This window comes from Salvia splendens, chromosome 19 (assembly GCF_004379255.2).
Source record: "Salvia splendens isolate huo1 chromosome 19, SspV2, whole genome shotgun sequence".
Taxonomy (NCBI): Eukaryota; Viridiplantae; Streptophyta; class Magnoliopsida; order Lamiales; family Lamiaceae; genus Salvia; species Salvia splendens.
The window spans coordinates 21022204-21035466 of NC_056050.1; the positions used below are offsets into that span (position 1 = coordinate 21022204).

General features: G+C 32.8%; 1 protein-coding gene across 1 annotated transcript; it reads left to right on the forward strand.

Moving 5' to 3' along the window:
* Nucleotides 1-5268: 5268 nt before the first annotated feature.
* Nucleotides 5269-5989, forward strand: LOC121778675 (lachrymatory-factor synthase-like). The gene has a single exon (XM_042176066.1). The coding sequence runs from the start codon at nt 5366-5368 to the stop codon at nt 5831-5833; it is 468 nt and encodes a 155-aa protein (XP_042032000.1). The 5' UTR covers nt 5269-5365; the 3' UTR covers nt 5834-5989.
* Nucleotides 5990-13263: the final 7274 nt, after the last annotated feature.

Here is a 13263-nt window from a genome sequence, read left to right on the forward strand (position 1 = left end):
TGTATCTACGGCGGCAACTTGTGCATTGAGTCATTATCTAGTCAATATAGACTAGTAATCCAATTTCAATAAAGGCTAATCTAAATTCAATCTATTAAGAAAAATTTCAACCTAAACATCAATATGAACCCGATCTACTACTTTGAAATCCCGTTAATAACCTGAACCTAATTTATATGATTCAAAATGCTATTATATGATTAAACATGGTTTAAATCTTATTTACATGAACTTAAAAAATTAAACTAAAGTATAACTTTTTAAAAATATAATAAAATTAATTTAAATAAAACTAAGAAGTAAGATAAGTTGAATCATATTTATCGTATTAAAGTTATATTTGATCAGGTATAGTCAAGATTTGATGTAAATATTGCACGTTTGAGTAATCACTAATTAAAAGTTAAAGTAAAAACCAATTAATGATGATGACTTCACAATTTATTTAATTTAAAATAAACAGACATGAAATATTTTATTTTAAACAACCTATAATGGCAAACGAGGTTAGCATGGAAAGATACGACACATTATTTGTGACATCACCAACCTAAAATTTCGATGATTGTTATATAAGGACGACTCCAAATGTAGGATACAAGTCTGCAAATTTTGCTCAATTAATAATTAAAAGTTTTTTAAAGTGTATTCTGAATTTACAATGAAGGGTGTTTGCTAAAACGTTGAATCGTTTATGCCATTCATAATATCTCCATTACATAAAATACTTGGCCACTTATGGATTCCTTACTTATTAATGCCATCACATAAAATACTTGGCCACTTATGGATTCCATACTTATTAATGCCACCCGATTTGTAAATTAAGTGGGGGCTCCAAATTTATTCCTTGAATGAGATTTGCATCTTTTAAATTTATGGAAAATGAAAATTATTACCACGAATTTCTATAAAATGAAAAATATTACTCCATTTGTCCCATTAGAAATGAAACATTTTTCTTTTTCGTTTGTCCCATTAAAAATGAAATATTTTTAAAAATGAAAACAATATTCTCTCTACTTTTTCTTCTCTCTTACTTTACCCTCTCTTCGTTAATTCACAAATCTCGTGCCAAAAAGCAAATGTTGCATATTTAATGGGATGAAGAGAATATATTACAAGTCCTTTGTTTACTGAACTTAAGGACGTATCTTTTTTATTCTCCAACTATTTCATATTGAAAGTTGCAATAAGATTTTATTTTCAATTGAAAAAATAAATATATTTTGACTTATTTCATAATTATACTCCATACGTTATTTAATTAAGTGATATTCTTTCGAATTAGTTCGATGTATGAAGCTATTGATTGGACTTCAACATTGCCGGAAAAATTGGCCCTAACTAAGGCGGCTACATGCACCAGACTTCAGTTTGGACTTTTGTACATTTTAAAAGTATTCTTCTTTAATTTCTCAATAAACACGTCAAAATAATATATGAAATAATGAACATAATATGCATTATTGACATTTTAAACGAGTCAAATCCAAGCCTTAAAAACATGCATAATCCGTGTTCCTCAACTATTTTTGAAAATAAATACTCTAAGCTATATTTTTTATTTTTTGAAATGTATATATTTATATAGAAATAACATCAAGCCATATTCAATTAATTTTGATATAAATTTTTTTTAATATTATAATAAAATTTAAAAAAAATAATTTTTAATCAATTTATTCGAGATTAACTCATACTCCGTATAAACAATTTAGAATATTTTAATGTAGAAATGTTACATAAATAAATTTGGTATCACATCTTAGTTAATAATAATATAATCACCAATCAATCAATAAATAAATGGGAACTTGAAATTGGGACTTTAAATTGCATTGCAAAATATAGGTACGGACCGAATTCATAAATTATGACTATTAGGTGCATGACGTAATTCATGATTGGCGAAAAATGATTTATTGATCTAAAATATTAAAATGATAAAAGAAACTTAAGAAATAAGTATGGAGTTCATTTGTCATTGCATCCTAATATTTGGTTTTTTGGAGTAATTTTTATTAACTTCTAATTCATCTTATAACTGGAATATACTCCTATAGTATAATTTTTAAAATTTTCTCAATTGTTCCACAATGATCAGAATAGAATTAAAACAAAAATAAAATAAAATATGATATGAAAATAAAATAATGTTAATTTTATAAAATAATGTCATTATATATTTAAGTGTTAGTTAAAATATGTTGATATATTCAAAATGGTGTCATTTTTTTGTCATAATACTTTTTTTTTTTGCTCATATTAGTTTTGATTTTGACCATCATAGAATACATGAAAAAAATTTAAAGTTGTGACTTTATATTTTAGTTAAAAAATTATGAAATTTACCAAATATTAATGAAAAGTTATAATTTAAATAACAATTGCCCTTTTTTCAACTTTTCACATGAAATTTAACTATTTCCAATTTTAATAGGCATCTTAAAACTATAAATTATAAATCATACTAATAGTATTTCTAATTTATGCTTTCTAATTTATGCAACGGTATTAAAGTCATATAATCGACCAAAAAAATGAGTAGAAGTTGTGTAATTAGTGTATTAATTTTTCCTTATCATCATTCAATTGTGATTGAAAGCTTAATAATGAATTTTTTTCCTTTCTTATAGCATACACCTTGAAATGGGCGGTGCACGATAATTAGTGGTGGGGTAGAGCATAAATGCTAAGGCATAACAATAATAACTTCACCATTAATAAATTTGTTCCAAAAAATCAAGTCACACTCATCTTCTTAAATATTATGCTCTGCCATTACAATAAAAATTGTAGGACCACAGTTTCAAATTGCTCTACATTCCGTGTCAATTTCTAAAATCCACTTAATTTTTGATGATGACATAATTAGTGGAAACAATAGTAAAATAATTACTATGAATAAACTTTCTATGTGTATGCGGTATGCCTACTTTAAATAATTATGACTACTTTCTTTACTTTGCATCATAATTTATTTTCTTAGTATGTCAATATTTAATAAATTTTTTGTTTTACATTTTATTAGAGGGATAAGTAAGGAGGAGTATGCTATTAAATTAGAGTATAGTTGCTGTAGATTTTAAAATCATATCACAAAATAAAACTGATATCAAATTTAATAACAATAGCATGCAGAATTTATCAATGCACCATAGTGAAAAAATAATACCCCCATCACCATCCTCTTAACTATAATTGATCCCACATTTTTATTATTTATTTATTTACTTCAATTTATATACTATAAAAGCTAATTAAATTAAATTCAATAACAAATAAAAATTTATTTATTATAACTAAACAAAAAATAGTAGTTGGTTTTGCCAATTAATATCCTCCTAATGAATTTATTACCATAGTATAACATTTAAAAAGTAAATGTAAGAAAAAGGAAAAAAGCAAATTAAAAAAATGAAAATAGATACTAAAAAGGCGGACTGTCCACAAGCTTTCGCGTGAAGGAGTCCCCAATCCACCTACAATGCGTCCCTTCAGCATCATTATAATTAACATCTAATTTTATACACTATATAAATATTATGCATATAACAATAAACTATATATGCATATGTAAATTTGACCTATCTCATAAAACAAATGGTCACACATATTTTTATAAAATTAATAAAAAATAACTTAATAAATTCCAACACGGAATATAGCATCTATATCTATAGACTACTGCTCATTTAGTTTAATTTAATTTAATTTAATTTGCAGAAATATATAAGGTCATCCACATTAACATGCTACAGTAGATTTACATGCTAATGCTAATACTCTTTAATTTATTCCGATGGAATTGAACAAAATTCATTAATACAAATACCCTCAAAATCAAATGTACGTAGTACTAACAAACAATTAACACAGAGTCAAATCGAATCTAAAAAATAATTCCAACCTGCAATTTAATCACAACCCAATAAAAATTGAGGGAAGTCAAATTGTCGACATTGATATTGTCAACTTAAAAAGTAATCACTATATAAAATAAAAGTCAAAACATATCTATGAATATAAAAAGTCAAACTTAATTGGTATAGGTTTTAAGAAATGTGAAGCAGAGTTCAGTGGAAAAAATTAATCAGAGTGAATTAGTCTATTTTGAATGTAATTCACAATAAATACTGGCAGATTGTGATCTAATGCTTCTACAGATCATAATTTTGAATACCCTTAATAGTGAATTAATTATGATTTACATCGTTAGTCACCGACCATGAACGAGAAACATTGCCCAAATTTTTTGTACATCATGAAGAATTAGATGGAAACCAAATACAACTCTTGGCACACATAGAAGACATCAAAACTCTTGACACACATGACAAAAATCAACTACAAATAATAAGATGGAACAACGAGAGCAAACGAACGAACCATGATATGAATGACGCCACAAACATGTACATCCGAACGATTATTTGATGAATCACTTGTATAAAATAGTACTCCCTCCGTTCCCTCGTTGATCGCTTTAAGGAGAACCATTCCCAGTCCATTGATGTTCTTAGTTCGCACGAAAAATGTACTCCATCCGTTCCCTCATAGATGAGGCGAAACTTTTCGGCACGGAGTTTAAGAAATGAATGTTGAGTGTGTTAAATAAATAGAAAAAAAAGTAAGAAAGAGAAAAATGTAGAGAATAAAGTAAAAAAGTGAATAAAATAAGAGAGAGTAAAATAAAAAAAGAAATAAAGTTATCACATACAGAAATGACTCAATTATGAGTGAACAGATGAAGTAATTTTTACATAACACACATTGATGTTCTCGTTCGCACAAAAAAAATGTGATTTTAAATGAACACACATTTAATGTTCTCACTTCGTACAAAAAAACGATTTTTACAACAGTCCATTCAAAAAATGTGATTTTTACATCAACACACACACACACCCATTTGTGTGTGACTTGTGTCATTTGATGTTATATGCAATATACACTAAATTTTGTTGGAACCGGTTCGTGGCAATTTTTAAAAAATACACAAACATTTCATGTATATTTATTTTAATTATATAATTAAACGTTTCTCTTCTCTCATTTTAAATATCAAATAAATCGTCTCTATACAAAAATACATCAAATGCACTGTTAATTTTACCTTAAACCTATATATAGATGATACAATTGAATTTTTGCATACTAAAGTGCAATTCAATTAATAAGATGCTCTCATTATATCACACTCAACAAATCTAATAAAAGTAAAAACATTAAAGTATATGAATAGATTCCAACTTGTTAACCTTAAACGGGCAAAACTCCTCTCCCTTATAAAAACTTCATTTCTACACCACTCTTGCTCACAATATTTTCATCTAAGCAAGAAAAAACTCAAAAAAAAAAAATGGAAGAAGCAAACGAGATTCCAAAATGGGAAGGCAAAGCCACCGCAAAGCTCCTCCGACCCACCGCAAGCGAGGTGTGGCCGCTCCTAGAGGATTTCTGCACCCTCCACAAGTGGCTCCCCACAATCGACACGTGCTTCAAAGTCGTTGACGAAGACGTCAACGGCCTCGTCCGCCACTGCAGCTCGGAGGCGCAGTGGTGCCGCGAGCGCCTCACGGGCATGGACCCGGCCGAGATGTGTCTGAGCTACGAGGTCGTTGATAGCAACATGGGGTTCAAGAATTACAAGTCAACGATGAAAGTCGTCCCAATCGACGGTGGGGATGGTCTCGGCTGCCAGATCGAATGGTCGTTCGAGACCGATCCGGTCGAAGGCTTGAGCTGCGAGGATTTGGCTAAGTATGTTGGGATAGGGCTGCAAGGCATGGCTCTCAATATGGAGAGAGCTTTGGAATCTGCTTTTTAATTAATTTTGTGCATTTTTATTTATGCATAATTAATAAGTTATTCCCTTTTCAAATAATAAAGAAGATATGTTTTAAATTTGATTTTTATAAAAAATCAGTTGAATTTTTGGTATGCCAGCCTTGTTAACTTTTCGAATAATGCTCACGTTAACGTTTATTCGAATTGAAGCATAAATGCTTGAGACTTCAACTTTCGTAAAATGGATTTCAACTTTAGTAATAATTCATTCGCGTGAGTAATAAGTAGTAGTAATAGGTTTTCTAGCTACCGATCGAAAGTACAAACTTTTTAATTAAGAATGAACTATATAAACAGTCCATTGTGTTTATGTAAAGATATTTATAAAAAATATGAGTACGTGATAAGTTTATTAAAAATATATATCCTTCAAGATATTGAGGTTGTTTTCGTTCGAAAAAACTTTGACAAAGTTCATGTACCATAAAACATGTTTTTAATACTCCCACTTAGTCCATTTTACTCCATAAAATGAATTATATCTTAGACACTACTATTAGCTTTTTCTTCTTATTTTAATTTAAATGGTACCAAAAGAAGAAATAATGAAGGGAAAAAAAAGAAGAAAATCAAAGAGAGAGAAAGAAGTAGGAAAAAAATATGTGTCTTATGAAGGGGCTGGCAGCGGAAGCGTGCGCACAAAACGGATCACATGAATTTAATCTATTTAGCAGATTATTTAGACAAAATCTATTCGCGTAATTATCACATGTATCATGCTCATAACTTGAATTAAAACATGCTTTAGCACATAAAATTCCTAAAACATGCTTACTACGGAATTATCCGATTTACCTTGTTGATTCAATCAAGAATCGATGATGGCTTGCTCCGTCTCCACGTGAAGATCTTCGATACAAGACCTCAGATCTTCTGACTGGTGTCCCGGACTATACGCTGATATTTGTGTGGGCAAATCTCACCAACGTACTAGGACTCGAATAATGGAAGACAGAAACTGCTCACGGAGGAGGCACAATTTTCGAGATCTCTCTTTAGAGGGGGGACGAAAATTTTGACAAATAATTGTTGTTGTGTCTTTTCTGTCTCATTTATTCTCCTATTTATATTAAGTCACAGATTTGGCCCAGTCAGGGATCTAAGGAAGAATTTGGAACAGGCCTCACCCAATTAGCTTTTTACTAATTAAATTGAACCCACAATTTAATATAAGCTTATATTGGAATATTACGAGCAACCACTACAGAAGTAATATTGCACTGCCTTCCAAATCCGAAATTACAAGTATTCCGGGTTTCCTTTAATTGCATTTGATTTATTTCCCGCGCTTAAGATGGAAACATCAATTAATTAATTAATGTCTGCTATAGACTTAATTAATTAACATATTTCGAATTCCAAGAGTGGACTTAGCAAGAAACTCTTATTTATTATTCATAGAGTAATCAAACTCCAACTAGCTAGGTTCCGAATAATAAAACCTCGTTTCGAGCTCCTCTTGTGGATGTTATCAAACGAGACTCTCCTCGCGCACGTTTCAACATAATAGCAATCCTAGCACCTCTAGATAATGATCACCACTACCCAATATACCTGGATCGTTGGGTTACGAAAAACCCGCACCTTTGGTAAGTCAAAGTAGTGGATACTCAATATCGTATGCTCAATGCTAACGTACATTGATTAAGAAATTAATTATCAAGACCTCGTCTTTCAGTAGATAGCATAAAGACTCGTCTTGCTGTTAGATCCATTCAGTGCTATACCACACCAACGTCATCTTATTTCAATAAGGTTTAGAAATAATCGGACTGACATTGCAACCTTTCGCGATAGGTAGTCTAGGCCTATCTAGGTTGTGAAATTCTTATTTTTCTTTGTATAGAACTGACCGTGTTACCTTAAATTGGACGACGTCCACAACCGGTCAACTAATACAAAGACTTAGACTTTGTTACGTTTGCTCATACATTTAAATATGCAATAAACAACCATTAAATGTAAAACATAACAATATTATGACAAAAATAATCTGTTGCATTTATTGGAAAATAACCATTAGAGTTTTACAGTATCCAATCACTCGAAAGGTGATTTCTAGTATACAAAACCCTAACATCATATTTAATTAAGAAAGACGGAGAGAGATGATATGGCTTAAATTTTATTTATGTATTTTGGATAAATTTACATTTGAAATATCATTTCAAATATCTAAACATGAGAAAAATATTATATTTAATATTTGGATGAAAAGTCCCAAAATACCCTTTATACTTGGAGGCGTTTTGGGCCAAAAAATTGACTCATGTACTATGAATGTGATTTTTAGAGCATCCGCAGCAGTGCTCTTCCGCAGGGACGGCGTTCGTGCCGCTGGCACGGCACACCCATGTCCGCCGCTGTGCTCTTGCCAACGGTACGACTTTGCTCGATACATCGAGCACGTCCGTGCCGCTGAGCAGGGCGACGTGGCTTGTTTCTATTGGCTGTTGGCATTTTCATTTTCATTTTCATTTTTTTAAATCGAAAATAATACCAAAAATTTAAAAAAAATTATTTTCGGATTTCCAAAAATATAGCCGTTTTATTACCATTTTTTTTTAATTTTAAAAAAATTTAATCTCAAAGTCATCTATAAATAAACACATTCATCATTCATTTGGGCGAAATTCGGCCACGAGTAGTGGATTTTTTTAATTTTATGAATTTAATTATGTAATTTTAAATTTTTAGGATTTTAATTATGTAATTTTTATTTTTTTGTAATTTGTAATAGTATTCCGGGTATTTTTAATGCATTTTAATATTGTAGAAATCTTTTTAGTAATTGAAGTATTTAAATTAAATAATGGAATGGTGGGACCCTTGAGCATGTCCTTGCGGAAGAGCATAGATGTGAGTGTTGTGCTCTTGGGGAAGAGCAGAGAGTAAAAAAGTAATAAAAGTGGGTCCGGACCCACATCCATGCTTGTAGGGAGTATAAAAGGAGGCTATAAAAAATCTCGAGAAATTATTCATGTTCATGTTCATGTTCACGTTCATGTTCATAACTCAGTAACTATATAGTTTACTCTTTAATTAATTAATTTGTGTGATTTTTGTAATTTTTTACTCTAGTAATTGTTTTATAATATAGCTGAATTGTTACGTTTAGATTAATACGTTCAATTAAGTCATGGCACGTACACATTTTCGTTTTCGTTGCCCATTAGGGTGTGTTTGGAAACATGGAATTGGAATTGGAATTGGAATTGGAATTGGAATTGGAATTGGAATTGGTATCACAAAAATGTATAGAATTGGAATTGAATTATAATTCCAAAATTTTCAGTTTCATGATTTGAATTATATATGAAATGTAGAAAATTGGAATTCCAAATAATCATAAAATTAGATAGTTTCACTACCCACTACACACATTTCACACACTACACACATTTCATACACACTACACAAAATACATGCACTTCACACACTACACACATTTCACACACTACACACATTTCACACACTACACAAATTTCACACACTACACACATTTCACACACTACACAAATTTCACACACTACACACACTTCACAAATTTCACACACTACACACATTTCATACACTACGCACACTAAACAAATTTCACACACTACACACATTTCACACACTACACAAATTTCACACATTTCACACTATACACACACTACACACAATACACACGCTACATACACTATACATAAAATACACATACTACACACATTACACACAAAATACACACACTATACCCAAAATACACACACTATTCACAAACCAAAATTTTAAATTTGGTTCAATTTAAACTTTTGGAAAATTTCAGTTTTTTATTCAGATCTAAAAAAAAATCTAAAAATCGGATGCTTGAAATGTGTAAAATGTGTAAAATGTGTGTAAAGTGTGAAAGTGTGTGAAATTTGTGTAGTGTGTGTAGTGTGAGAAATGTGTGTAGTGTGGGAAATGTGTGAAATTTGTGTAGTGTGTGAAATGTGTGTAGTGTGTGAAGTGTGTGTAGTGTGTTAAATGTGTGAAGTGTGTGAAATGTGTGTAGTGTGGGAAATGTGTGAAATGTGCGAAATGTGTGTAGTGTATGTAGTGTGTGAAATATGTGTAGTGTGTGAAATGTGTGTAGTGTATGTAGTGTGTGAAATGTGTGTAGTGTGTGTATGATACGCCCGGATTTTGCATGGTTTTTGGCGCCGTTGCCAGGGAAGACATTCACTTTGTGATTGATATCTTCAAACGGAAAATTTTACTACTTTGGATGTTAATTGCTTTTTGTTTTTAATTTTAGTTAATTCGTTTTTGTTTTTGTTTCTTTCAGGTTGTGCATGCGAACGCGTTCTGGGAATGACAACTTAGAACCGCTCGATGTTAAACTTGAAAGGACCTGAAGGAAAATAAGAAGTGAGCAAGGATCAATGGCAGACAGAACAGAGCTCGAGAGGCTTCAAGCCATGGTTAAGATGTTGATGGACGAGAGAGAAGCGAAAAAGGCTGCTCGCGAGGCGCAGGTAAAGAAAGAAAATGAGATAGTACCCGTGATGCACATGTTCAATCACGGGAATATGATTACTTTTCCCGAGGGCCCTCGTGTTGATGATAACAATTTTGAGCTGCGAATGACCCTTATACAAAGGGTTGAGCAGTGTCCTTTTACAGGTAGGGCCACGGAAGACGCCAACCGCCATCTCTCGAAGTTCGTGGAAATCGCCAATACTATAAATTAAATGATGTCGACAACAACGCCATAAGGGTAAGACTTTTCCTTTTCTTTGATTGATTCTGCTAAAGAGTGGTTTGAGTGTATGCCCACGGAACGAGTCTCCACATGGAAGGATATAGTGGCTGCTTTCCTTGACAAGTACTATCCGTCGGGCACAATTTTAAAGCTCAAGGGTGAGATCTTCCAATTTATGCAAGACCATGACAAGCCCCTCTACGAGGCATTTACTCGTTTCAAAGCCCTCCTCCGCAAGTGCCCCAACCACGGTTTCACCGTGGACCATCAGGTAGGAATCCTTTACAATGGATTTAATGAAAAGATTTGTGCTATGTTGGATTCAGGGACGAATGGAGGATTCTTGCGGAAGACAAGACCGGATGCCATGGAGGTCATTGAGGAGTTCGCCACCAACAGCAGGGGGTGGTCGAAAGAAAGGCACAACTCGAGGAGAGTAGGAGCCATAGAGGAGGCCGAGGAGAGCTCATTTGCAAAGGAATTGGCCGAACTCAAAGTGCGGGTTAACCAAATGGATACATCGAGAAAAGAGGATCCGGTTCTACCGACCTCCGTCATCGCAGTTGCCAAACCCGACACTCCTACCCCTCCTATGGAAGATGTCAACTACGTGCAACAAGAAGGCGGGTCCCAGCAGACCCTATAACAACAATTATCGCCCAAACCAGGGGGGCGGTAATTTCAATAATTATAATGGGAACCGTCCTCATCCTAACCTTTCGTACTTTAATAATAATTTCTTGCAACCCCCCGCAGGATTTAATGTTAGCAAAGGTGGAGTAGTTGAGCCTATCAAGAAGGAGGAAAAGTATGACCAATGCATCATGAAGATTTTGGAGGTGCTAGTGCAAGATAGGAAAGCCAACGATACCAAGATTGGGGAAGAGCAGAGAGTAAAAAAGTAATAAAAGTGGGTCCGGACCCACATCCATGCTTGTAGGGAGTATAAAAGGAGGCTATAAAAAATCTCGAGAAATTATTCATGTTCATGTTCACGTTCACGTTCACGTTCATGTTCATAACTCAGTAACTATATAGTTTACTCTTTAATTAATTAATTTGTGTGATTTTTGTAATTTTTTACTCTAGTAATTGTTTTATAATATAGCTGAATTGTTACGTTTAGATTAATACGTTCAATTAAGTCATGGCACGTACACATTTTCGTTTTCGTTGCCCATTAGGGTGTGTTTGGAAACATGGAATTGGAATTGGAATTGGAATTGGAATTGGAATTGGAATTGGTATCACAAAAATGTATAGAATTGGAATTGAATTATAATTCCAAAATTTTCAGTTTCATGATTTGAATTATATATGAAATGTAGAAAATTGGAATTCCAAATAATCATAAAATTAGATAGTTTCACTACCCACTACACACATTTCACACACTACACACATTTCATACACACTACACAAAATACATGCACTTCACACACTACACACATTTCACACACTACACACATTTCACACACTACACAAATTTCACACACTACACACATTTCACACACTACACAAATTTCACACACTACACACACTTCACAAATTTCACACACTACACACATTTCATACACTACGCACACTAAACAAATTTCACACACTACACACATTTCACACACTACACAAATTTCACACATTTCACACTATACACACACTACACACAATACACACGCTACATACACTATACATAAAATACACATACTACACACATTACACACAAAATACACACACTATACCCAAAATACACACACTATTCACAAACCAAAATTTTAAATTTGGTTCAATTTAAACTTTTGGAAAATTTCAGTTTTTTATTCAGATCTAAAAAAAAATCTAAAAATCGGATGCTTGAAATGTGTAAAATGTGTAAAATGTGTGTAAAGTGTGAAAGTGTGTGAAATTTGTGTAGTGTGTGTAGTGTGAGAAATGTGTGTAGTGTGGGAAATGTGTGAAATTTGTGTAGTGTGTGAAATGTGTGTAGTGTGTGAAGTGTGTGTAGTGTGTTAAATGTGTGAAGTGTGTGAAATGTGTGTAGTGTGGGAAATGTGTGAAATGTGCGAAATGTGTGTAGTGTATGTAGTGTGTGAAATATGTGTAGTGTGTGAAATGTGTGTAGTGTATGTAGTGTATGAAATGTGTGTAGTGTGTGTATGATACGCCCGGATTTTGCATGGTTTTTGGCGCCGTTGCCAGGGAAGACATTCACTTTGTGATTGATATCTTCAAACGGAAAATTTTACTACTTTGGATGTTAATTGCTTTTTGTTTTTAATTTTAGTTAATTCGTTTTTGTTTTTGTTTCTTTCAAGTTGTGCATGCGAACGCGTTCTGGGAATGACAACTTAGAACCGCTCGATGTTAAACTTGAAAGGACCTGAAGGAAAATAAGAAGTGAGCAAGGATCAATGGCAGACAGAACAGAGCTCGAGAGGCTTCAAGCCATGGTTAAGATGTTGATGGACGAGAGAGAAGCGAAAAAGGCTGCTCGCGAGGCGCAGGTAAAGAAAGAAAAGGAGATAGTACCCGTGATGCACATGTTCAATCACGGGAATATGATTACTTTTCCCGAGGGCCCTCGTGTTGATGATAACAATTTTGAGCTGCGAATGACCCTTATACAAAGGGTTGAGCAGTGTCCTTTTACAGGTAGGGCCACGGAAGACGCCAACCGCCATCTCTCG